Source organism: Psammomys obesus, unplaced genomic scaffold (genome assembly GCF_907164565.1).
Source record: "Psammomys obesus unplaced genomic scaffold, mPsaObe1.curated_primary_1811, whole genome shotgun sequence".
Taxonomy (NCBI): Eukaryota; Metazoa; Chordata; class Mammalia; order Rodentia; family Muridae; genus Psammomys; species Psammomys obesus.
Genome location: NW_026585580.1, coordinates 12,451,206 through 12,477,032, shown reverse-complemented (window position 1 = coordinate 12,477,032; position 25,827 = coordinate 12,451,206). Strand labels below are relative to the sequence as shown.

The following is a 25,827-nucleotide window of genomic DNA, read 5'->3' as shown; positions in this document are numbered from 1 at the left end:
AGCGCAAGAACTTGAAGGAGTTGGTCACATTGCACCCACACAGTTAATCAAAGACAGAAGAATGTATGCTGATGTTCAGCTCCTTTTCTCTATTTACACGGTCAAGGGGTCCTGACACAGGAAACGTCCCATCCACACTTAAGATAGGTCCTCACCCATCAATTAACACGATCAGATAATCTTCTATAGCTCCACACCAAGCTTTCCCTGGTCACTCTAGATTCTGTCAGGTTGACAATTCACACCAAACATCACAGGCTCATATCCAGATGGCTAGAGGGGCAGCTTGTCGTTTGGTGAAGGAATGAGTTCTACTGTAGTGTCATGCTGCCCGAAGACAGATTAGCCGTTGGAGAACTCTTTCAGACCATACTTGGAGTGAACAGCAGCCTTGCTCAGATCATATCTTGTCCTGGGGCGTTGACAGCTCCATCCTTAGGCTCGGAAAGTTCAGCACAGCCATCTGTCCCGTATCCCAGAACAGCTTCCTGTATTTTGTTGTTATAAAGGACACTCTCCAGAATGAGCATGTACTTGTTTCATTTTATAAGTGTGTGATGGTTATTCTTGGCTGTCAACTTGACTAAATCTGGAATCAACTACAATACAAAAATGGAGGGCACATCTGTGTGGAGTTTTTGCTTAAATTGAAGTAGGATAGATTGACTTTTAATATGGATCATAAAGCAGGAAGACATGCCTTCTGCTGAAAGCCCATGGAAGGACATGGAAGGAGGAAGCTTTTGCTCTTTGCCTGCTTGTCCTCACCTTGCAAGCATGTCCAATTGTTCACTGGCATTAGAGCCTATTTCTTTGGGATTCCAGTGTATAATGAAGGCCAGCTGAGACATCCAGTCTCTCAGAACAACTACTGGATTCTTGGACTTTCAGTTCACAGTTAGACATTGCTGGATACACAGTAGTTAGCCCACAGCCTGTAAGTCATTGTAATAAATCCCCCATATATATATATATATATATAGAGAGAGAGAGAGAGAGAGAGACAGAGAGAGACAGAGAGAGACAGAGACAGAGAGATTCATTGTATAAGTTCTGTTACTCTACAGAACCCTGATTATTACAAAGTATCTTTATGGATAAGCTTTCAGAAGTGGGGCTGTTGGGCTAACAGGTTTGTGTGCATTGATACTCATCTCAGATGATCCCCTCATTGGTCTGGCAATTGGTGTCCAGTTCCTGTGGCCTCACCAACAGAGGATTTGTTTCATTTCCTTTGTTTTTTGCTTTTCGAGACAGGGTTTCTCTGTGTAGCCTTGGCTGGCCTGGACTGATTTGTAGACCAGGCTGGCTTTGAACTCACCCCGTGCCTCTGCCTCCCAACTGCTGGGATTAATGGAGCAGGCTATCATTCCTGGCTTGCTTTTCTTCTTTCTTTCTTTCTTTCTTTCTTTCTTTCTTTCTTTCTTTCTTTCTTTTCTTTCTTTCTTCTTCCTTCCTTCCTTCCTTCCTTCCTTCCTTTCTTCCTTTCTTTCATGCTTCCCAGTCACCAACAAAAATGTTCTTAATGTTTGTTCACTTGATGTTTTGTTTTGTTATTACTGTTGTTGCTTTTCTTGTTGAAAACAGGATCTTGCTGACCTAAAACTTAGAACTCACCCTATAGGTCAGACTGCTTTAAGCTTGAGGCAGTCCTTGTATCTCTGTCTCCAAAATCCTGTGTCTCAAAGTTTCAAACTGAAATTTTCTTTGTAGAAATAAAGTTGACTTTTTAATATATATATATATATATATATATATATTATCAATACCTATTTTTATGTTCTTAGCATTGAACCTTATTCATTTCTATACTGATTAATGGAACTGATTAATTATTGCCCTCTGGAAGATTTCAGAATACCAAAGCGATTAACCCTTTGTGGTTATGTTTTACTCTTAATCAAGTACCTTTTGATTTTGCCTGAGGTGATTTCTCCAGCCAACATTTTTATTATTATTATTTTGCAATTTATTCACTTTGACCAGCCAACATTTAAAAAAAAATTAATGGAGTCTGTTCTCTTTCACTAGCGGGCTCTGGGAATCCCCAGGCTTGAAAGCTAAGCTCTTTCACCTGCTAACCCTGCTCACCTGCCCCTCCAGTCAACGTTTTTCATAAGTACTGTTTCTGGCTTTTGAGAAATTCTTTACTCCACAATTAAAAAGAATTTCTCCATATTCTCTTCTCTTTTGTGTTGCCGTGATTAAAATTTTCTGCTTTTTTAAAAATTTGAAATCCATTCAGGAACATGAGCTATAGATACAATTTATACTGTTTCTGATAGCTAAATCTTGGCCCCAGTAACCATTTAACGATACTTCCTTATTCTCAGTTAGTCATTTTTGTTCGCTGTGGCAAAACTGGTGGGAAAAGCCAGGCATGGTGGTGTGTGTCATTGATCCCAGCACTTGAGAGGCAGAGGCAGGCAGATCTCTGAGTCTTTGTAGTCTCTGTGCTGCCAGCTGTCAGGCCGGCAGCCCAGATGTCAACACGTAGATGTAAGCAAACCTTTAAGATTCAAATTATAACACCCAGTGACTTAAAGACTTCTAGATTTTCATTTCATTGTAATTTCGTCACATTTCACTGTAATCTATGCACTAGTGAGCTTATTGGCTGCAGCCCTTGAATGGTTTCGTAGCCCCTTCTTTACTACTCTCTATTCTCAAACATTTCCTGGAATGTATGCTTGGTGTTGATTTCTCTGCTGTGTGAAGCCAGTGTGGTTTGGGGCTTGCTCTTAGTGCTTGGTGTTTCCTGGCTCTTTCGACACACAGACAAGCCTATCTGGGTGAAAATCTTGTAGTGGCAGTGGAATGGCGATGAGTGATCAAAAAGAAGAGGGGGTGGAGAGACGCCTCAGTGATCTCTGCCCTCCCCCCAGGCAGCGTTTCTCTGCATAACCCTGGCTGTCCTGGAACTCACTCTGTACAAAAGGCTGGTCTAGAACTCAGAGATCTCCCTGCCTCTGTCTCCCGAGTGCCACCACTGCTAGGGGAGACAGCTCAGTGATTATGAATATTACTCCTTGCTCTTACAGAAGAATTGAGTTCGATTCCTAGCACCCATGAGGTGATTTCACAACCATCTGTAACTCGGTCTTCTGACCTCTGTCAGCATTAAGAAGATACATGGCAATGCACATATATAAATGGAGGCGAAGCACTCACACATACAATAAATGTATCTTTTTAAAAGGGGGTGGGAGGTCCCAGAGATGGCTCAGAGCAGTTGCCCACACCCACGTAAGGACAGCCCTCAACCTCCTGTAACTCCAACAGGACAGGATCGCACGCCAGCACTCTTGTGTGAAAACCCACTCACAGCTACACACTTAAACGCGTAAGTAAAAATAAAATCGTAGGACTGTGCACGGTGGCTGCCGTTTTAAAGCCAAGACTCTGGACAGAGGCAGGCAGATCTGTAAACTCAAGCCCAAAATCCTGGTCCAAAACGAGGCAGCAACGAAGAGAAGAAAAACTTAAAAACAAAAGCAAAGAACAGAAAAAGTAATTATTAAGTAAGCACGCTGCGACGCGGCATCCATTTCATTCCCAAGTTACTACGGGCCATAGCTGTTCTACCACGCCGTCTCCAACCGGGTTTTGACTGCAGCCTGGGCTGAGGCTCGCCACCTAGGCGCGCGTCCCAGCATCCGGGAACCTCGCGGGCGCGGGCGCGCGCGCGCGCGGCTGCGTCACGTGCCCGTCCCGTCCCCGGCCGGCGCGCGGCGGGCGGAAGTGAGGTCGCGGGCTGCGGTGTGTGCGCAGCGTCGGCGGTAGCGCGGGCCGCGGCACGGCGGGCGGGAGGCAGCGCGGGCCTAGCGGTCGACCGCCAGCGAACGTTGTCCGGGCACTGCCCGTCGCCGAGCCTCACGCCGTGCCCGCTCGGGCCGGCGCGCGCCGGTCCCGGAGGCGCAGGCCACCGTGAGTACGGGAAGCCCGGGGGCGGCGGCCCGGGGTGGGTGCGGGCCGGAAGTGCGGCGCTTTGTGCAGCGCCTGGTCGGGCCGCGCGGGGGGCGCCGCTTTGTCCGAGGCGGCCCGGGGGCGGGGCGGCTTGTGCGGGGCCGGGCGGGAAGGTCGCGGGCCGCCGCCGACCCAGCGTCCCCTCTCCGGCCGGAAAGCGCAGGCTCTGGAGGGTACCTCGGCGAGGAAAGGACGTTCCGGGGCATGGCCCAGGTTAATCTGAATAAAAGAGAAGGACGTCCTGCGAGCGCGTCCGCGCCTGGCTCTTGCTTTGTGTGAGCCGGTGTTTAATCAGTCACGTAAATATCTTGGGGTGTTTTTGCGTGCAGGAAGGTTTCCTAGGGAAAAGGCTCACACGTCTGCGTGTGCACACATTAAAATTTTAAACAAGAAAAAAATGGTTTGTGTAGTTCCTACACCTTCTCCCCTTCGCCTTGTGTAAGATGAGATGACTTTTCCGAAGGATGACAAGATTTTAAATTAAAGGAAGTTCTGGTGCAAGCAGTTAGAAAGACAGCCTTTAAAACTTTGGTAGGTTAAGAGGTAATGGGTGGTTTTTGCTTTGACAGCCAAGATTTGAGAAATCGAGGACTGTTTTCCTAATGCTGAAGCCACCGTCGTGGAAATTGTTGGGGATTTTGCTTTGTATAAAGCAGTCTTTGTATAAAGCAGGCTCTTTTGGGTAATGTCTGTAGTTTACTCTTCCTGCATTTTGGAATGTTTTGACATGCAAGAAAACCTTTAATGATGTTAAAATTAGTTGTGACCAGAACCAAATGAAAGATTTGAGTTTCGTGTCTCAGCATTCACCTAGGCGGTGATTGCGGAGCGTTTGTTTGAATCGCCTTCCCCTAAGGGTGGAAGTGACCCTCTGTTTAAAGCAGGGGCCTGGAACCTAGGAGGGAAGGCAGCTGCTCTGTGGTTCTTGCCTTCTTACAAGCCTCAGATTGGTTTGGGCTAGTTCTTTTGGACCATTTTAATGTTAGACAGGCTTGAGAAAGTTTTTTAAAAAGTGCATTTTAAAAGGAATTTCGGAAGATCTCGTGGTTTAAAGATGTTGTCTTCCTAACTTGTCTTGTAGGTAGTTGATTTTTATGGACTAGTTGAGAACAGTTTCAAAGCATGAGTATAGCAGTGTTTCAGTAGTGATACCTGCCTCTCTTTGTTCGGTACCTTTTGACATTGTCCTGGGAGGTTGCAAACTGCCGTGAAAGCTGAGTTTGGAAGACTGGAGGGTTTTCTTGTGAGATGGACTCTCCTTGCTATCAGATATAACTAAAATTTTCCAATAGTATTTTTTTTCTAAAAATCTGTAACTTATTTAATTGTCTGAGTTTTTATAGATAGAGGCAATTAAAACACACCGAAATCAGTGCTGATACGAAACACCCAAACTATCAGACCTTTAAAATTTTGCAGTTACCACCTCAGCTAAACACCAATGTTAGGTCATGGTATAGGGGCTGGAGAGATGCCTCGGCAGTTGAAAGAGCTTCCTGATCGTGCGGAGGACTTGAGTTCTTTTCCCAGCACTGCTTCAGGCGGCTCCCAGCCTGTAACTCCAGCTTCAAAGGACCACCTTCTTCGGCCTTCATGAGCACTTGCGCACACTGTCTTCACTCAGAAGGCACATAGGCAAATAAAAATAATAAAATCTATCTTGAGTGCCTTCAGTGGGAGGGTTGATTTTGTAATCTTGTCTTTCCCCTCCTGGAGCTGAGGACTGAACCTAGAGCCTTAAGTCCTCTATCAGTAAGCTAAATCCCTAACCACATAAACACAAATTCCAAAAATCTCAGGGAGGCCTTCCGTTCACATCAAGGTATGCTTGTGATGACTGTTGAGTGTTCCCATGAGGTCTTGCAGCTTTTTGTGGTTTGGTTTGGTTTGGTTTTGATTCTTTTAAGACAGGATTTCTCTGTGTAGCCAAGGCTGTCCCGAAACTCACTCACTCTGTATACGGTGCTGGCCTCTGCCTTCAGAGTGCTGAGATTAGAGGCGTGTGCTACCACTAGCCACCTTCTTGCAGAGTTTTTACAGGTAAGTTCAGGATTGGTTTGTTGATGGAGGCATCAAACCACCCACAGCATTCCCACAGTTGAGTAATTTCAAATGGGAAACCTAAGAATCCTACCCCTGCGTGGAGTCCAGGTGCTTCGTCCATACCAGCTCAGGAGAGGGATTGTAGTTGCCGTGTGACCAGTGGCACCAGAATACCAGGTGGACTAGTGCCCTGGGTCTTCCTTTGCTCTTTATACACACACTTAAAAGTACAGAGACTCTGTAGCTATGTTCCCTGCTGCAGTAAAGTTTACTAGCGTTTTGCAGTATATGCCCTTTTTAAAAACAATGCTTTAAATTATAGATATTCATATTGTTACATTCTTCTGTGTTTCTAAAAATTGACATATTGGCTTATGAACGGTACTGTTAACCATAGATAGCAAACTGTGCTATTGGGTACCCGGCCTGTGTTCACTTTTGTGTTATATCATTAAAATATACATATATTTCTTACAGATCTTTTCATATAAGTCATAACCTAAACAAAATGTACCAATTGTCTTTAGTATAAATCTAATTTTACCTGGAACATCCTCCCTCACTTGTGTGCAGACCACTGGAGAATAGACATTTGTCCTTGAGAATGCCCTTCCTTTTGGGTTTGTGTGATTAGCTTCATAGTCCTATTCCACTTATTCCTCAAACTCCCTGGCTTTCCTGTAAACTGGGCATTAGGTGCTGGCTCCAGCTGACGCTAGGAGAAGTGCTCTTGGGGGGAGAGGGGTTGAGTGACATAGATTCCTGACATGTGAGGGTACATGCAGTGTAAATAGTTTGATCCAGGGGTAGGTTTACATTTCATACCTGCTAGCCAGGTGTCCTTCGATAATATGACTCAAATTAAATTTTGTTATCAGTGTTGTGCGCACTGGCTAGATGTTTGTGAGCCCCTGTGCTGAGCACTGGGATGCAAGGACACAGGACGAAATGAAGTGTTTTCTCCTGCTTTTGCACTGAAGGTCTTTGAAGGAATCTCAGCATTGAATAAATAATTTAAAGGAAGACTTGTGTTTGGCACAAGACTGTTACTGGTTTTCTTTCAGCACACTAACATATTCTGCCAAATTGGAAGGGGAGGGAACTGCAATCTTTTCTTCTCTCCATCCTACACTGTTTTTGGTACTCAAGTAGAACCTGGGCTTCCAAAATGCTAGACAGCTGGGTGCACTGCCTCTTAGTTGTACCCCAGTCCCAGCTTTCAGTTCATTCCTTAAGACTTCCTCGTCACACTAGGGAAGGTGTGTCATTAGCCTCTGGAGCGTCTGCTTTCCCTAAAATGCCTCTTGTCCTTTCTTGGTTCTGGCAGTGCTGCCACGGTTCTTCTCATTGCTGCTCCTCTTTTTTTTAGAGGAGTTCCACCAAAGTTTGCTGTCTGCACTCAGCCCTCAAAGCACCCTTTTCTCTTTTGGCTCTTACCATGATTTGTCCCAAACGACCAGTAATCATGGTTTTTGTTTATTTGTTTGTTTGTAGTTTTTTTAAGCACCTGACAGTAGCTATACTCCACGTTAAGTGAAACAAAGATCTCATTGTCTTAGATGGGTTCCCCATTGCTCTGAAGAGACACCGTGGACAAGGCAACTCTTATAAAGGAAAAACAAATTGGGGCTGGCTTACAGTTTCTGAGGCTTAAGTCTGTTATCATCATAGCAGGAAACATAGCAACATCCGGGCAGACATGGTGCTGGAGAAAGAACTGAGAGTTCTACAATTTGATCTTCAAGCAGCAGGAGATTATCACACTGTCCTACCTTGAGCATGTGTCAGCCCAGCCCCGCCTCCACAGTGACACGCTTCCTCTAACAGTGCCACACCTACTCCAGCAAGGCCATACCTGGTAATAGTGCCACTTCCCATGGCTGAGCATTCAAACACATGAGTCTGTGGGGGCCATATTTATTTTAATCGCCACACTCACCTACCATATTAGAATAGCAAAGGTCTATATTCTCTTTTTTGCAAAAAGTATTGGATGGTGCTTTTTCTAGATGGTAAGCTTTGAAGGGAACTGTGACTTGCTTTTCTCAGTGGCCTTTACAGGGCACTGTGCTTATCTTAACTGAGAAAGGAAAACACACTTGTTGCTCTGGAGAACTAGTTTGGAAACAAATTACTTCTTGGGAAATGACAGTTGAAGCAGAAGCTGCATGCAGTTCAGAGGAATGGGGATTGTTGACAGTTTCTGTGTTCTTAAAGTGTGACAAAACACAACTAACTTTGCTTCTGGTATGCCTTTGGCCCATGTTTTTTCCATGCATAGGAGGCAGGGTTTCTTCTCTGTGTTGTCCTGGCTGTCCTGGAACTCCCTCTGTAGCCCAGGCTGGCCTTGAACTTGGAGATCTGCCTTTCTCTGCCTCCTGTGTGCTGGGATTAAGGGCATATGCATCACCACCACCAGCTTTTATATTTACTTTTTTAAAAGAGCAATTTTGGGGGCTGGGGAGATGGTTCAGCGGTTACTAGCACTTCCTGCTCTTAAAGAAGGCCCAAGTTTGGGTTCCTAGTACCTACAGCAGATTCCCCCCAACCCCTGCGGCTTCAGCTACATGGGGTCCAGCATGCTCTCTGGCCTCCGTGGCCACCTGCATCGGCAGGTGTGCACCCCACGAGTGTGTGTGCGCATGCACACACACACCTCATAAATAAAACTTTAAAAGAGCAACTTCAGGTTTCACATCAAAGTAAGCAGCAGTGGTTTCCCTTACACATCTGCCATCTTAAATTAAAGTTCACCTTAATTTTTAACATCTGAGTCGGTGTGATTTACCACATGAAGAATAGACTTGATCTCCTTGGGTGATAGAACTAAAAGCCATTTCTTTGAGATACTTGGGGAAATGTTACTTTTGAAGATGGGCTAGAATTACAGTTGTACAAATTCTGAATCTTTACAGGAGAAAACAGTAAATGTCAGAACACTGAGTAGGTTGAAGAGGGGCTAGACAGGAATCTTTCAGGAAAAAAATGTGTTTAAAGAAGTCATTTAGTCATGGCTGGAGAGATGGCTCAGTGGCTAAAATCACTATCTGCTCTTCCAAAGGACCCGAGTTCAACTCCCAGAACCCACATGACAGCGCACAACTGTCTGTAACTCCAATTCCAGGTGGTCTGACACTCACATCAAATGCATATAAATTTTTTTTTTTTTTTAAAGAAGTCGTTTAGTCAAGATAGAGAAGTGGAAAACAGCCACCAACCCATTCCCTGCATGTCTTGAGGGGCCACTGTTTGTGTGCTGTGTGTTTCTTTCAAGAATGGCTGCACTTGTGCTGGGGTGCACCTGCCCATTTGCAAGTGTAGATGGCACCTTAGTGCGTGGCGCAGTGTTGCACCTACTGTTTACCACATCATTTTGGGTTGTGTTTGTCTATTGAGACAGGCTCTCACACAAGCCTAGACTGACATTAAACTTACGGCACCCCTCATGCCTCAGACTCATGAATGCTGGAATTAAACATGCGAGCTATCATGCTTGGCTCATTTTTTAAACCTTTTCCTCATTTTCTAGTAGGCAATTGAAGCCAGTGTCCTGCACATTCTAGATTAAGGACTCTAGCTAAGAAAGACTCACACCCTTTAAACTCTTAAAGCAGTTGCATAAAATTAATGTTCTGAATATGTTCTGATTTAATTCTCTGTTACAGGGGCATTGAGGTTAATTGTAGAATTTTCAGATTTTAAGCTGGGACATAGTAGGTATCGTTTCCCTTAGTTCTAGTGGATTGAAGACAGTTAGGAAGAAAAAACCAGATGGGGCACCTATGGTTATTGGGTCATTCAGCGCTTATTTTCTGTTCTCTCTTGGTTGGGAGCAGCAGAAAACACAGTTTTATAGTAGACTAGAATAACATTTGCTGCCTGCTTTTTTGTGACTAATGGAGAAAATTCTAGAAGCAAAAACTTGGCTAAATCACCTTTTTTCCCCCCCTTTTAGTTCCTGAAATCATGAATCCTGTTTATAGCCCTGGGTCTTCTGGGGTTCCCTATGCAAATGCCAAAGGAATTGGATATCCAGGTAAGCAAGTTGAATTTTGTTTTTATTATTGAACTTTGAGCAGTATTTATGTCCATGTAGCATACACAAATATAGTGGATACACTAGCTAATTTTATGACAGCTAGATGCAACTTAGAGCCATTTGGGAAGTGGGACCCTTAACTGCAAAAATGCTTACACCAGATTGCCTGTGGAGCATATTCTTGATTTATGGTTACTGTAGGCAGTGCCACCCCTGGCCCTGGGCTGTGTAAGAAAGCAAACTGAACAAGCCATGGGAAGCAGGCCAGTAAGCAATGTTCCACCATGGCTTTTGCTCTAGGTTCCTTCCCTGACTTCCCTTCACGCTAGACTCTAGGATGAAATAAATCCATTCCTCCTCTGAATTGCTCTTTGTCATGGTGTTTTATCACAGAAATAGGAGCCTAAGACAGTGGACAAACCTAACTTGAATTAGGGAAGGCAGGAAGGATACATGAAAAAGAAAAATCAAGAGACGCCTTGCCTTCCCCAGAGCTGGTATCTCCAGTAGGTGTGGCCAAGACCTTTTTTCTTTACCTCTTAATTCATCCCACTTTCTTAGTGTTTGTGAGGTTCAGCCTGTTTCAGTAGGAGCCTCATTGCCATATAAGAAAGCCCAGTGCAGTTTCACAGTCTCTTTTCATACCTCTCTTGGGGGTTGTTTTGGTTGAATATAACTTCCATCTCCCTGGACAGGGAGGGGATCCTATTGAATAGCTTATGAATATACCATATCCTTGCTTGCCTTTTACTTATATTGCATTTTGTAGGTGCAATTTACCTATCCATAGAGAATGGAGTCAGAGCTCAGCTGAAGGAGGCCATAAAGCAAAAGTTTGGGGAACTGGAACTTTGGTCAAAAAGTGCAGGTGGTTGTCTTAACTGGTGACTAAACAAGAAGTAGATATTTGTACTGTAACAGTTTCGTTTTGGTCCTTCCTCTCTGCGTACTGATGATGGAACCCAGAGCCTGTTTGTGCTACCTAAGTGTTACTGCTGACAGTATCTTTACCCCTTTTGTGTTTTGAGACAAGGATTTTGCTATGTTATTTAGTCTGGCCTTGAATTCAATGTCTAACTGAGGTAGAACTTGACTTTGTGATCTCTGTCTCAGCCTCTGAAGTAGCTGCTGTCACAGACTTGCCACCATGCCCAGCTTTCATTATGGGTTTTGAAATACTATTACTGGGGAAAACCTTGTTGGTACAAAACTCATAAGAAAATGGAATAAATCTGAATTTGGAAGGGGGAAGATTTTAAAACTTGTATTCGGTCAGATATGGATGCAAACCAGCTCATCCAGGAAGTTATAGCTATAGCGTCTGTCCTGGAGCATTTGCCACTGTTTTAACAGCCCACACAGGGACAGAACAGAAGGCTTAGAATTCTCTGAGCACAAGGAGTTGCTCAGCTTTCTTTTCAAGTACTCTCTCCTGAGAGTGGGCCTGCCACCAAAGGGCTGGATAGAGAGTCTATTTGCTGTGCTCAGAAGGGGGCCAGTGTGTCTGCCTGAGCCCTTAGAAGGGCAGTCTTTCCGAAGTGCTTCAGGGGTGTCGGCTCTAGTGTGTGTGTTACTGCTTACAGTAACTATGGTGTTTATAGTCACCATTGCTTTTTCTGTTGACATATTTCTGAAACGTGTCATTTGAAATAAATGTGCAGCTTTATTACTGACTGGGCGAGAGGGTAATGTGTGTGGGAGGTATGCGGGTGGGCGGGTGGGCAGGTGTAGTGGGGTGATACGTGGATGTGTGTAGTCTAGGGCTGGGATGTGGGGGTGTTGATACCTGTTTTGCTTTTGTGTTGTCTATGTAATTTCTGCTGAATATGTTTCTTACAGTGTCTACTAAATATAAATTTTGTATATTGAAATGATAAAATTAATATCTAAAGGTGGTGGTGGCACACACTTTTAATCCCAGCACTCAGGAGGCAGAGGCAGGCAGATCTCTGAGTTTGAGGCCAGATTGGTCTACAGAGTGAGTCCAGGACAGCCAGCAGGGCTACACAGAAAATTCCCGTCCCCCAAAAAACCCAAAATAATTAATTAATTAAATTAATCATTAATTAGTTGATATCTTCATTGTTTCCAGAATCCAGAAGTATGAGATTAAGGTATCATCAGGACTGTTTTCCTTCCTTCGGGAACTCTGAGCAGAGTCCATTGCGTGTCTCTAGATGGTGGCACTTTAGACTACCTTCATCTTGTCGCCTGCTGGCTATCACTCCACCTTTCCCTGTGCTCACATGCTCTCTTCCTTGACCGTGTGCAAGAACACTTGCTGGGTTTATGGCACAGCTGTATGTTTAGTCTTTTTCCATAAAGGTTCTAGTCATAAGCTTTCAGGGATCTGGTTCATCTTTTGGGAGGAACTCCCCCATCCCACTTTTTTTTTTCCCCTACAACACTGAATACAAATTTTTATATTGGCAGCTACTTTCTCTCAGACTTTAAAGACTTAACTTTAAAGATATAACATGAGGGAATTACGATTTTGTGGCAGTTATTGAAGAGGCCTATGGCGTATGGTCTAGTTTGTGGCATTTCTGGCTTTTCAAAAATAAATCATTGAAAGTTTTTGCTCCTAACTGGTTCTCTGGTTCCTAAGCAGTGTTCTGAGGGTGAATGGATCCTGCTTGACCAGGCTTGCTTTGGGCCTCTAGCAGCTTTCAGGGTTGGTCCACAGGACACTGATGAAAACCATTGCCCTTGACATCCACAATACGTGAAGTTGACTCAGGTACTGCACACTCGATGTCTTCCTGACTGAAGAAAACAAGTGGAAATGAAATGGTCCAGAAAAGAACCTGACCAGTTCTACTGCGGTAGAGGAGGATCCAATTGAAGAGCAAGGGAAGCCGCATGGAGGCTCCGGGTTCATGGGAAAGAGAACTGAGCCCTGGCAGAGATTCCTGTGCATTCTAGCGCAGACCTTAGGGTTGTTTGGGAAGGCTTTGTGAAACAGGAGTATCATCAGGCAGTGAACTTCATTTTAGGACAGTGTGGCTCTTAGCAGCTTGTCACCATGTGGATCGCCGGGTTGGTTTGGCTGATCTAGCTGGCCAGGCAGGTCCCGCTGCCCCTTACCAGTCCTGTGTGTTTTTCCCAAGCTATGCACTCAGGTGACTTTCCCTGGTAGAGCAGTACCGGTTTCAGTAAGGCAGTGCTTCTCACTTTGGGCTTTGTGTAAGTGAATTTTTTTGTTCCCCTTTACTGGGTTTTGTTTTTCTGTATACATCTCTGTAGGCCCCTGTGGGTTGAATGACCCTTTCACTGGGCTCTAAGGCTCAGTAGTAGAGGGCTTGCCAATCATGTGTGGCTCTTAGTTGTGTTCTATCATACGCACACATGCACACAGGAGCTGTACTCATGAGGACTGTCTCTCTGGAAGTTAGCTCAGGTGCTCTGCGCTCTTCCCCTAGTTTTCACCTAGCCCTGAGTGTCTTCACTTTGGGACATTCCCTACAGCTTTATGACACCAACTGCCTTCAGCCCCAGCATTTGGGAGCTACAGGTAAGAATCACAAGCTTCAAGGTCCTTCTCTGTTACATGCGGAGATTGAGGGCAGCCTGGACTATATGAGGTCATGTCTCACAAAACAAAAAAAGAGAAGGGGGAAAAAACACTTTGAGTTCCCCTGAGGATACCTTCAGGCTACCTCAGCATAATCTTGGTAGGAAAAAGATGCCCCGCACCTCACAAGAACTGTGGTAGTAGTCAGGGCTCGTAATGCTAGTTTCTGTGCCCTGAGGGTATGAAAGCTTCCTGCCGTCCTTCTGTCTGGTCAGGCAGAAGGGGGCACAAGGAATCCTGGGCTCTGAGGAGGGTTGGATGGGTACCTGAGGCTCTATTTTCTGGGGAACACCACAGGGGCAGTATTCTGTTAAATACCTTATTGATAACTTGTGCCTGTGTGTTTGTGGTTATTCTGATTAAAGACTCATGTGTTACTAAAAGTAGTGTTGGGTGCTCGAGACATGGCTCAGAGGTTCTGAGCACTTACAGAGGACCTGGCTTCTGTTCTTCATGCTCAAGCAGTAGCTATTACCGTCTGTAATGTCTGTTAGCACCAGTGGTTCTTGTCTCAAGGGCACCTTACTCAGTGCACATACAGATAAGCAGGCTATGGTGGCACATGCCTGTAAGTATCAGCATTCTATAAGCAGTGGCAGGAGGATCCTGTCTCAAAGAGAGCAAACAGATGCTCTTGCTTATATGTGGATTCTGATTGTGTTTTCCCATTCTGGGCATTTTTGAGGTTAATTAGAGTCCCTTTAGTAAGAAGACTTGAGTTTAATGATGTTGACAACCTGGGCTTCTCACTGGCCACGTTGAACTGAGGAAGCTGGGGATTAGAACCTCAGAATGTGAAGACGACTGAAATGAATTTAGAAGTTTAAAACAGTGCATAAGAACAACAACAACAAATTACTAGCTTTTAACTACAGTAATGTGGAGCCAGTCATGATGGTGCACGCCTTTAATCCAAGCACTCAGTGGGCAGAGGCAGGTGGATCTGTGTTAGTTTGAGGCCAGCCTGGTCTACAAGGAGAATCCAGGACAGCCAGGGCTACACAGAGAAACTCTTTGAAAAAAAACAAACAAAACCATGCATACAATAATGTGACTTTGTCTCTGCAGTCACTGAGAATGTAGCCTAAACCTCCCACCCCCAACCATCAGAACAGTGTAGATTCTAGGGTGGCTCCAAGCTCACTTTAAATCCTGTTTCTTCCGACTTTGTGCAGTGAAGCCAGGGGAGAGTCATGACCCAGTGCTTGATGTCGAACACTCTTGATGACTCAGACCATGTGATTCTGGGGTGAACCTGCCAGGGGTGTTAGGGTTTTAAGACTTCACCTTGGATTTATTTTTTTCTTCTCCCCTCTTCCCTTCTTCCTTTCCCTTCTTTTCCTGCTGCTTAAAATTATGGCTTAGCTATTCTTTTTATCTGGACAGGGTTTTGCTGTGTAACCCTCACTGGCCTGAAACTCAAAACTGTCTACCTTTGCCTGGCAAGTGCTAGGATCTAAATGTGCACCACCATAGCCGCCTTTACGTGCCTGATCTTATGTAGTTTCTTTGGTCCTGGGATTGGACCTAGGGCATCACACATGCGAAGGGTGCACTCTGCACTGAGTTACACACCTCCCTGATTCAGTTATTCTGAACAGTGGACTGCTGACTCAGTTTCTGATTTTTTTTTTTCCTCCTAGTTGTACAATGTGAGTACTTATTTATAGATCTCACAGACTGGGTTATGTCTATGACTCATCAAACTTCTGAGAAAAGAAGATGACTCAAGACAATTTTGTTTGAGCACAGTGTGTGAAGTTCAAAAACAGCTATGAGGGAGCCTGGTGGTCAGGTGGCTACACTTCCTTGATGATGCTATTGTGCTGTCTGTTTCCCTGCAGCTGGTTTTCCTGTGGGCTATGCAGCAGCGCCTGCCTATTCACCTAACATGTACCCCGGAGCAAATCCTACCTTCCAAACAGGTATGTACTGCATGACAGATGTCTTGTGTACAGTTGGTGGGAGGGTGTGGAACTGTGGTTTGTGGTTGGGTGGCTTTCTACATTTGGAAATGAACCTGTTAATGAGTGTAGTCAAAGCTTAGGTCTCGGTACACAAAAGCTTTGCTTTACGGAGTTTCTCAGGCCCGCCCACCAGTCTCTGGGCTGTACCTCTTTTTATGGTAGGACGTACTACTAGCAACTGGAGGCCATTTAGTCATTGAGCTCTGTCCACAGTGCTGTGGTTATGTTTTTAAAAGCCAACTGTTTTCCATGCACAGTGCATGAGAACATTTTCAGATCTGAGAAGTTGCTGGTTAAAATTGCTGGCTCATGCTCTGTCTCATGAGAGATGTCTGACGAAGATGCTGGGACAGTGTTTTGCTCCACACAGCTGTAGGTGCACAGATTTGAGTAGAAGAGCAGCCAACAGTGACTTCCTATGAATCCCTTCCTGGTGGCTCACAGAAGTCATCTCCTCTGTCCCCAGCATGACCACCTCTCCTAGCTTAGATCCAGAGAAAGAGTGGACTTCGTCTTTCTGTTTCCAACTTTTCTGTCCTAAGTTCTTGTTCCTGTTCACTTAAGTCATGTGACATACATGGCAGTGTGCTCAGAAGAAGCTTAATGGTTTCTCATCTCTAGGGGAGAGAAGTCTCTGCTTTAACCTCCTCGCCCTTTCTCATAGAGTCTCTTTCTCTTCAGAAAGTTCCATGATTTTTGTCTGCCTCCTTTTCACACTCTTGCACTCATGTGCCTGTCATTGTGAACATCTTCAGCCATTTCCCAGGAGGCTACTCGGCAGGTTGCCAATGGTTCTGCCACCTGTGTCTTTTTAATGGCACTTTACATAATGTGGCTTGTTTTAAACAGTGCTCTTGTACACATTACCCTAACATACTGCGAATATTAATAATGTGCATTTGATCATTTCTGCTGTGAAGTGTGCCTCTATCACAGTTGGTAGTGAACATATCTGTTTGGGCAAATATTGTTCTGTCCATTGCAACTTTCTAGGGCCTCAAAGAATTACGTGTTTCCTAATTCTTGATGTAAATGTGTTCACATAGGATATACTTGGTCATTTCTGGACTGGCATCTTTTACTGGGAATGCATAATTGGACTTTCCTGTTGTGGCACCTGTTACTACTTCTTCCCTCTCTCGTGAGCCTGTGCCTATTGTATGGGAAACATCACTTGCTTATCTGTTAGGCAGCTAATGGCTTTTGTGCTATTTGAGTTTGGGAGCTTGTATTTAAAATTCATTTTGCAAGTGAAATTTTATGAATGTTTAGCATATGTCTATGGATTTATACTTATATTTATTTTTTGTTGTTCTTGTTGTTGAGTAAATACAAAGGGATGGAGTAGCTGAATTTAGGGCAGGTAAAAAACTGCCAAAAACAGTCGTACAGAGTGACTGTGCTATCTACGTTCCCTTCGGTTGTGTATTTATTAGTTCCAGTCCTCTGTATCCTTGGCAACTCTGGCATGATTAGGCTTTTCTGTCCTAGCATACTGGTGGGTATCTAATGATTTACCATTGTAGTTTTGATTTGAACTGTTATGACAGTAATGTTGTTGTTCTTTTCATGTGTTAATTTACCATTTAGTTGTCTTTGGTAAAGAGTTGTGCTTCTGGGCCTGGTGGCACAGACCTGTCCTACCAGGTACTCTGGAGGCTGATGCAAAAGGATCATCATACATTACAGGCCTATGTGGGCTACAGAGTGAGTTCAAGGCTAGTCTACACAACTTAGAGAACTCCATTTCGTATAAAATAAATGAGGAACTGGGGATGGAGAGATGGTTCGGTGGTTGAGAACAGTTGCTACCATTGCAAATTTTAGGCAGCTTGAGACCCCTGTGAGGCAGCTCATAATGATCTATAACTGTAGCGCCAGGAGCTTTAACACTAACCTGCATACAGGCGTGCAGACACGTAACACATAATTAAAAAAGTGTGTCATGAATTTAAAAAAAGAGCAAAACAAAACTTTGGATAAGGGCAGTGATGGAACAGCTGCCAGCATGTGTAAGGCCCTGGATTCTGTCCCCCAGTACCTCTCTGAGAGGGAAGAGATTATGTACATCTTTAACTGTGTCAGTTACTAAGCTTGTTTGTTTTAGGCTTAGTAATTTTATTTTTATGTTTTGTTTGAAAATCTGCTTTTGTTTGTGTGTGAGGATTTGTCTACATGTATGTGTATGCACTACGTGCATGTCAAGTACCTACAAAGGCCAGAAGAAAGTGTCAGTCCCCTGAAACTCGAGTTACAGGTGGTTGTGAGCAACTACGTGTATGCTGGAAACTAAGCCAGGTTCTCTACAAGAGTAGCAAGTGGGTTTACCTGCTGAGCCATCTCTCCAGCCCACTTTTTGTTCTGTTTTTAAAAAGACTTATTTGTTTTTATTTATGTTTGTGTTCATGTGTTTCTGTGTATCATGTGCAGGTACTCTAGAAGCCAGAGAACATCATATTCCCTAGAGCTGGAGTTACCAGCAGTTGTGAGCTACCTGACATGGGTGCTGGGAACTGCGCTCAGGTCTTACACTAGAGCAAGCAGTTCACACTTTGAATCATCTCCCTATGCACGGTGTCTTGAACTCCAGGGCCTCAGCCTCCTGAGTAGCTGGAATTGAGATGTACTACTCACTTGGTTACAGCCTGGGTTTGTTCTGTTGCTGAATTTTCAAGAATTGGTCTATTTATCAAGTTTAAGATTTCAGGTTTTTCTCCTGTTTCCCTCCCCCTCCCTCTCTTCTCAGTGTCTTTCACAGAGAGAAGTTTTCAAATTTGATGAGGTTGTTATTCTGTTCTTTTGTGGATCATATTTTTGATGTTCTGAATATCTGCCTAAAATGATTTCCTTGCTTTTTCTTCTAGCAGTTTTAACTTGGACTTTTAGGTCTATGGTTCATTTGGGGTCAATTGTGTGTAGCACTGGGTCAAATTGAAATGAATTTTTGTGGATTCCTGCTTCCTGCCCTAATGCTGTAGTGCCCCACACTCACTCACTTGACTTATGCCAGTTTTTTTCCTAGAGTACAAGCTGATTTGAAAAGGACAAACACTCCCAACTTATTTCTGTTAAAAGAGCCTTGGATTCATGGAGTCCAGTGCAGATCTTCTTGCTGAGAGCGTGTGTCTGGAGCAAATTCTCTCAGGTCACCAGCCACCTTCTCTCAGGTCTCCTCCTAGAGGAAAATCAGTCCTTTCTTTTCCCCTTTCAAGACTGCTCTCAGAGGATCCTTGAGTGCAGAGGCTGAGATAAGCAGTAGGAGCAGCAGAGACCAAGGTGCTACTTGGAAGCTTCTCAAGAGCACCAGACCCCTTGACTGCCAATCTCATGGCTTCATAGTGCCAGATTAGCTGTGTGTGCTGTTGCTGTTGTCCAGAGGCTTGTAGTAAAGATGTTTGAGATCGGTTAGGGCAGGGTTAACCTAGAAGGCCCTGGTGGCTCACCATACTGTTGGCAGGTGATATAAATCAGAGCTGTGTGCTTCAGAGGCCTAGGCTAGGTCTTCACTTACACAGTAAGAAGGGAATTTCTGTGAGCTCTGCTGCTTTCGTGATCTGATGAAATAGAGACAACAGCTCTGCGGGGCTTCCTGAGCACTTTTGCAATGCTGTGATCCTTTTTTTTTCTTTCTTTTTTTTTTAAGATTTATTTTTATTTTGTCTATATGAGGGTTTGCCTGCTGTGTGCATGCCTGGTTCCGCAGAGGCCAGAAGGAGGCAGCCGGTTCTCTGGAACTGGTGTTGCAGGTGGCTGTGAACTGCCTTGTCTTGTTCTGGAGAGTGAGCACTCTTAACTCCCAAGCCATCTCTCCAGCCCCCTTTTCTTGGTCCACTTGTAAATGTGTCACAGGATTCTGAGAACCTTGGGTTTGTGGTAGCTTTTGGTGCTATATTTCATCTGGAAGTAGAGGGAATCATTCACTTTGAACACGTGGGCTGCAGACAGATGAATCTGGAATGGGCTTCCCATGCTTATAATCTCCGTGGGAACTGAGCTTTACTCTGGTGGTGGCACTCTGGGAACTGATTTTCTCCTGGTAGAACTTGAGCTTTATGGAGGGCGATCATGATCAAACTTGAAGCTGGCCCAGCACTCTGCATTCAGGTCCTCCTGGTTTTGTTCCCACTGAATAGCTCAGATGTATTGACCATCTGAATGCCTAAGGAAAAAGTTACTGATAATGCTCACCTAGTAGCCCTGGCTGGCCTGGAGCTCACTATGTACACCAGGCTAGTCTCAAACTCACCGAGATCCTCCTCCCTATGCCTCTCAAGTGCTGGGATTAAAGGTGTGTGCCAGCAAGCCCTACCAAAGCATGGAAAACTTGTTGCTGAGAGATACAGTAAGGCAGTAATTAGTTAGGCAAACATACATACAAACGTGTCTTACAGCAAGATACAGTGAGCTGTGAGCAGGTCATCAGCGCTTATCTGGAAGATTTATGGAGATTATTTAACAATAAATGGAAATGCAATATAGGCTTTATTTTTCTTTCTAAATTCAGAATTATGTCTCTGAAGTGAGAGTCTAGGTTTCTTTTTTAAATAATAAGGTTATTATATGATCAGCTACTTAGAAAGAAAACAGCATGAGGTGTTAATTAACTGTGGGTTGCAGGAGTCTTTGTCTCTTAAAAGTATATATGCACAGAGTCTAGCAGTACTTGTAGAGTTTTTTCAATGAAAGCTGGGGTGTGTTTATCTAGTACACACAGTCCCCACACTGCAGAAACTCAGCATGGTGGCTCACTGTGGGGATAGAGGCAGGAGGATTAGAAATTCAAGATACTCTACCATGTAGTGAATTTGAGGTCTTACTGACTACATGACACTATTATGTCGAAGGAAGGAAGGAAGTTGTTTGCATGCCTGTCTACCCTGGCGCCACTGGACTCCGGCTGCTGTCATTTTGTAACGGTTCTTCTGTGTATCCAGGGGTAGGCTAAGCCGACCATTTATTGTTTTGTTCTGTGGCCTGTCGCTTTGGGAGACAAGGACCTAGTTCTTTTGACTTTATGTTTACTTGGCTGCCCTGTCCTTATCATGGGCATGCCATGTATATGTGGCTCTTTTCTTCTGTGTCTGTTTTGTCTTTCCTGGTGCCTCTTAGGAGGTTTACTAGGGCTCTTGAGAACTCTGGTACCTGTTTCTGGCCCATGGGCTTTTCAGTACTGTGCTTTCTTGGTGCTCCTTCAGAAGCCTAGCTCATGCCCTAGCCTGGGTCCTATGCTGGAGCCTTCTTCTGCAGGAGCCTGGGACTTTTGACTTACTTCTTCAGGCCTTGTCATCTTTCTTAGGTTCCACTTTACTTTTGTAAAGTATTAGCTTTCCAGGAGATTATGGGGAAGTCATGTTTTAGAGAATTCCCCATTATAAAAAAAAACCTGTATTCCACCTCCCAGTAGTTCTCTGGATGAAGACTATGGGCTAACAGCCATTGCCCGCAGTATAGTGAAGGCATCACACTGAGAAATGACCACTGTATTTTAATATTTGGAATGAGAATCTACTTAATGCTGCACACTGAATCTGTTTATAAAGTCAAATGTATATCTTTTTGCCTCTTTTAAATCTGTAACATCTTGTCTAACCTTGAAAAATACTTTGTTTTTTAAAGAAATGATTTTGTTTGTTTTTGTTTGCAGTGCTGGAGATTGAACCCAGAGTCTTGCACATGTTAGGCAAGTGCTCTGTCTCAGCTGTGTTCTTGGCCCTTTGTGTTTGTGTGTTTGCTTGCCTTTCAGATTTAAACACTCATGTGTGAGTGCTTGCCTGCATGCATGTGTGAGCTGCTATGTGGATGCCTATCCTGTGTTTTGATTTGGGGTCTTAGTGTGTAGCTAGGCCTGTCTTTGGAATTCTCCATCCTCTTGCCTCAGCTTCCAGAGTGATATGAGTCTAGGTAAAGTGTTACACCTCCTTAGAGAGTTTTTATTAGGAACAGTTTCAGGTGCGTCCCCAAGCTTATGAGAGCATAGCCCACTTCCCCAGTCGCCTGGCTTCGATTGCCGCCAGCTCAGTTGATGTGTCATCTCTACTGCCATTGCTTTTCCTGTGTTGCTTTGAACCGCCTGCAAACAGAATGGTGATGATTTTTGGAAGTGTCTCTAAAAGTATAGAGCACTGTTGCCATGCCTAAAGTATTAGTTATTATTGCTCCGAGCTCCAGATAGGTCATCTGCATCATAGGTGCTTATTTCTGTTTTTCTGTTGTTGGGCAATAAAGTGGGGCCTGTTTTTTAAAGCCAAGTGAAAATGTACTAGCACCACAAGTTCTGAGTGTGGTTCCAGCTTGGCACTTAGCATCTGTTCTCAGAGTATGACACACCTGAGCATTTTGTATTTTGGTTTTTTGAGACAGGGTTTCTCTGTGTAGCCCTGGCTGTCCTAGAACTCACTCTGTAGACCAGCCTGGCCTCGAACTCAGAGATCTGCCTGTCTGTTGCCTGCTGAGTGCTGGTATTAAAGGTGTGCACCACCACTAGCCGGCCACTTGAGCATTTGATTGTTAATATTTTCTTCCTGTGGTTTTAGTGACTTCTCAGAGGATTTCACTCTGCCTTTTGTATTTTTGGTTGTAAGCAATGTATCCATGCTGGCCTCAAATACATAGTTTCCTGCCTCAGAGTGCAGGGATCTCAGACGTGTACTTCATGGCCAGTTCTGGCAAGATGACTCAGTTGAGGTTTATAGAAATAGTAGGGCAGAAACTAGATTTAAATAACTGAGCAAGGCCATCTGTTCAGTAACTGTACTACCTGCCGTGAATGTGGTTGTGAGAAGTGAAGGACTGGTTTGCTCCAAACCAGAGTTCGTTCTTCTGTGTCAGCCTCGCTTCCACCCTGAGTTGGTTTCCCCCTCTGCATACATGCCACTGTGAGCACCCTGCTCTCCTCCTTCTGTGTGTTCCTACTAAAAGTCAGGGACCTCTTGCAGAGCTTGGCTCTTTCCTGGTCACCTGCAGTGGAACCTGGCTGAGTCTGACAAGCCCACAGTTCTGCTTCCGTGGCCTGGCCTAGTGTCGAGTGCTTACTCCTGCATGGTGAGAGTATTTACCTGGGAGGAGTTAGGCCTGTCCTGGACCCCTTGCAGTGTCGCTGAAACCTGAACTGGGTGATCTCACATTGCTTTTCCCTAACTTAAAAATGGTTTATGAATTTGTTGTGGTATAATTGGCATATAATAAATAAAATTGAACATACTTAAAACTTTGAGCCTCAGAGTGCGTATATCATGTCTATAATTTTCTATCTTATCATTTTTGAGACAAGGAGATGGGCAGAGGGAGAAAGGGATGATGTTAGCTTTTTACCACTGTAACAGTATCTAAGGTAGGCAGCTTCTTTCTCAGAGAAAGGTTTGTTAGGGCTCACAGTACTTGGAGGTTTCCATCCATGATCACTCAGCCCCATTATTTGGGTGTGTGGACAGGCAAAATCTCATAAAGCAAAAGCGCTCACCTTATGGATAGGTTCCAGACCCCACTTGGAGAGCATACTCCTAGTGATCTAAGACTTCTCACCACTAGGCCCTGTCCTCCTGCAGTAGCACACCGCAAACTAGGCCTTCCCATTCGGGCCTTTGGAGGAATACTTAAGGTCCAAGCTATGCCAGTCTCTTTATGTGCTCTCGTCTTTTAACTTGCTTTATACATCCTAGTGGATATTCTCATATTTGGCTTTCTTGGCAGAGCACCAGTATTGAAAGTTGATATATTTAAGAATGGTAGATATTGTAGAAGTCATTAATTCTCTCTGCTAATAAAATTAAGCCTTTAAAATTTTAAATTAAAATTGTTTAGACTCAGTTCATTCTTTAAGATTGAGGCATAGTTTATGAACAAAGACTCATATATTTAGTGTGTATTTGGATGGATTTTTTCACAGTTGGACATTAGCACCATGGATCCATCACCCAAAACAAAACTTGGAACACTTTTATTATGGTAGTAGGGCTTCCCTTTCCTCTCGCTCTTGATTTCTTCCACATATTTAAGATTTTGGAAATTCAGAATACATGTGCCATAGCTGTTACTTTCGAGATAGACTGGTCAGTTGTTGGCAGTGTAAATGAGACATGTGTTACGTGCTGTTCTGTGTCTCCTTGTTGTGAAAATTCAATGGGGTTGGAGATTCATTTGTAATTTTTTCTTAATGATTGCCAAGTAGTGTGTATATGGCTGGATCAGAGTCTCCCGTTGATGAGGATTTACACTTAAGTCTGGAAAACATGTTTTCCAATTTTTATTGTAGTCCTGAGGGACGGTTGCTTGCATCTATGAGACATGTGTCTATCAGAGCTTATGATTCTGACACACCAATGGACAGCTGAGTGCTCTGTGCCACAAGTTGCACCAGCAAGAACATGAAGACCATTGTGGCCTCTTCAGAAAGTACTTGTGCAGAGTAGGCTCGATGAGCACTTCAGGCTGTCCTCAGGCATTCAGGTGTGATGTATACTGTGTTTGGGTAACTGTACAGTGCCTCACAGCCTGTGGTTGCACTCTTTTTAAAGACTCTGATCCTCCTGCCTCTGGTCACTGCCTATGTTTCGGTCACTGAATTTTTCCAAGGGTTTCCTGTGTGCTATTTGAAGCATGGCTTTGTCTGGCTTTCACTCAGTACAGTTATCTTGGAACTTGTCTAATGTATCAGCGAGATACTGGGACACAGGATGCACCAGAATCTGGTGATGGGCGCATGCAGTGTCTGAACTCTCCTGTCCCAAGGAAGACCTGTCTCTGCCTCTCCCTCAGCAGCCAGTTTGTCTCTTTGCCCTGTGGACCTCTTCCTCAGCTTCTGAAAACATCATGTAGCTTGCCGCTCCCATGGGTGGATTCAGGCTCTTATTCTCCTTCTAGCCACCTGAGGGTACATCTCCTAAAAATAGCCTCACGTGTTTATAGCAGTCCATCTTCTCTTCCTTTGCTCATCATGTAGCTTCATGTGTTCTGTTCCTTTTATTTTAAGAAATTGTGTGTACATGCGTGTCTGTGTGTTTGTGTGTGTGCATGTCCATGTGAGTCCAGTGCCCTTGGAGGAAAGAAGAGTTGGTTGGATCCTGTGGAGCTGGAGCTGTGAGTGGCCCTGTGTGGGTGCTGGGAACAGGAGCCGTATGTGCTTTTACCTGCTAAGCCCTCAGCATCTTCTTCTGTCTCCTGTTTAACAACCTGCTTTCTTGTTATTTTCATTTTCTCTTTGGTAGAGATGGTGCAAGTCAGTGTACCCCTTGACTCACATCTTTACACTAAGGTGCTTTGCTAGGCTTTGGCATTTGGTTTCTTTAGTTTCACTGTAACGAGTAATGTAAGCTTGCTTGGAGTGAAGCTTTTGTTGGTACATGCTTATTTTCCTAAGGTTGGACCTTAACTGTAGGGTGAAAAGGTGCATGTGCCTTTAAAGCTGAGTTGAGCCTAGGGAGGCCATAGCAGTTTTTATTCCAGCAAGACAGGACAGATTCTTCTGTGTGTATGTGCAGAGATCTCCACTCTACATAGTGGCACACAGAGCTGAGAAACGTAGGTCTCAGCAGAGGAGAAGCAGGGCTTCAGTGGCAACAGGTCTTCACTGTGCTCATGACTGCTAGCGGCCCTGGCTCCTCCCTGCACTGCTCTCTTTGTCTGGAATTGGCCAGGTGAACTCAGGCCTCTGGCTTCTCTGTTCCAGGCTACACTCCTGGCACACCTTACAAAGTGTCCTGTTCCCCAACCAGCGGAGCTGTACCACCATACTCCTCCTCCCCGAATCCTTACCAGACGGCCGTGTACCCAGTGAGAAGTGCCTACCCCCAGCAGAGCCCGTATGCCCAGGTATGCTTGGGTATGCCCTGCACTTGGGGGAGGGTTGGTTCCGTCACATCTCTACAGCCCTGGGACCCTCTGGCAGTTGTCTCTGTTTTCCCCACAGCAAGGCACATACTATACACAACCTCTGTATGCAGCACCCCCTCACGTCATTCACCACACCACTGTGGTGCAGCCCAATGGCATGCCAGCAACGGTCTACCCTGCTCCCATCCCTCCTCCTAGAGGCAGCGGGGTCACCATGGGCATGGTTGCTGGGACCACAATGGCCATGTCAGCAGGTGAGTCCTTAGTTCTTGGTGTATGTGTTCTGCTGCAGCCTGAGAGCTGCTGAAGTGGGGAGAGTCCATGAAGCTTCTGACCCTTGCCTTAGTCTCATGGTTTCAGTTGTGTGAAAGGACTACCTCTTTCCTTTTTCCTTTCTCCTTTCAGGAATA

General features: G+C 44.6%; 1 protein-coding gene across 5 annotated transcripts in view; it reads left to right on the top strand.

The window, feature by feature from the left end:
* Nucleotides 1-3,737: 3,737 nt before the first annotated feature.
* Nucleotides 3,738-25,827, top strand: part of Fam168b (family with sequence similarity 168 member B) — a 28,508-nt gene continuing 6,418 nt past the window's right edge. For 2 of the 5 annotated variants that reach the window (XM_055606626.1, XM_055606618.1), the window contains exons 1-6: nucleotides 3,738-3,927; nucleotides 9,965-10,045; nucleotides 15,467-15,547; nucleotides 21,234-21,269; nucleotides 25,254-25,396; nucleotides 25,473-25,671. In XM_055606626.1, the coding sequence (XP_055462601.1) occupies nucleotides 9,976-10,045; nucleotides 15,467-15,547; nucleotides 21,234-21,269; nucleotides 25,254-25,396; nucleotides 25,473-25,671 (529 nt within the window). In that variant the 5' untranslated portion in view covers nucleotides 3,738-3,927; nucleotides 9,965-9,975. The remainder of the gene's footprint in view (nucleotides 3,928-9,964; nucleotides 10,046-15,466; nucleotides 15,548-21,233; nucleotides 21,270-25,253; nucleotides 25,397-25,472; nucleotides 25,672-25,827) is intronic. The other 3 variants (XM_055606635.1, XM_055606646.1, XM_055606644.1) reach the window with 3 other exon arrangements.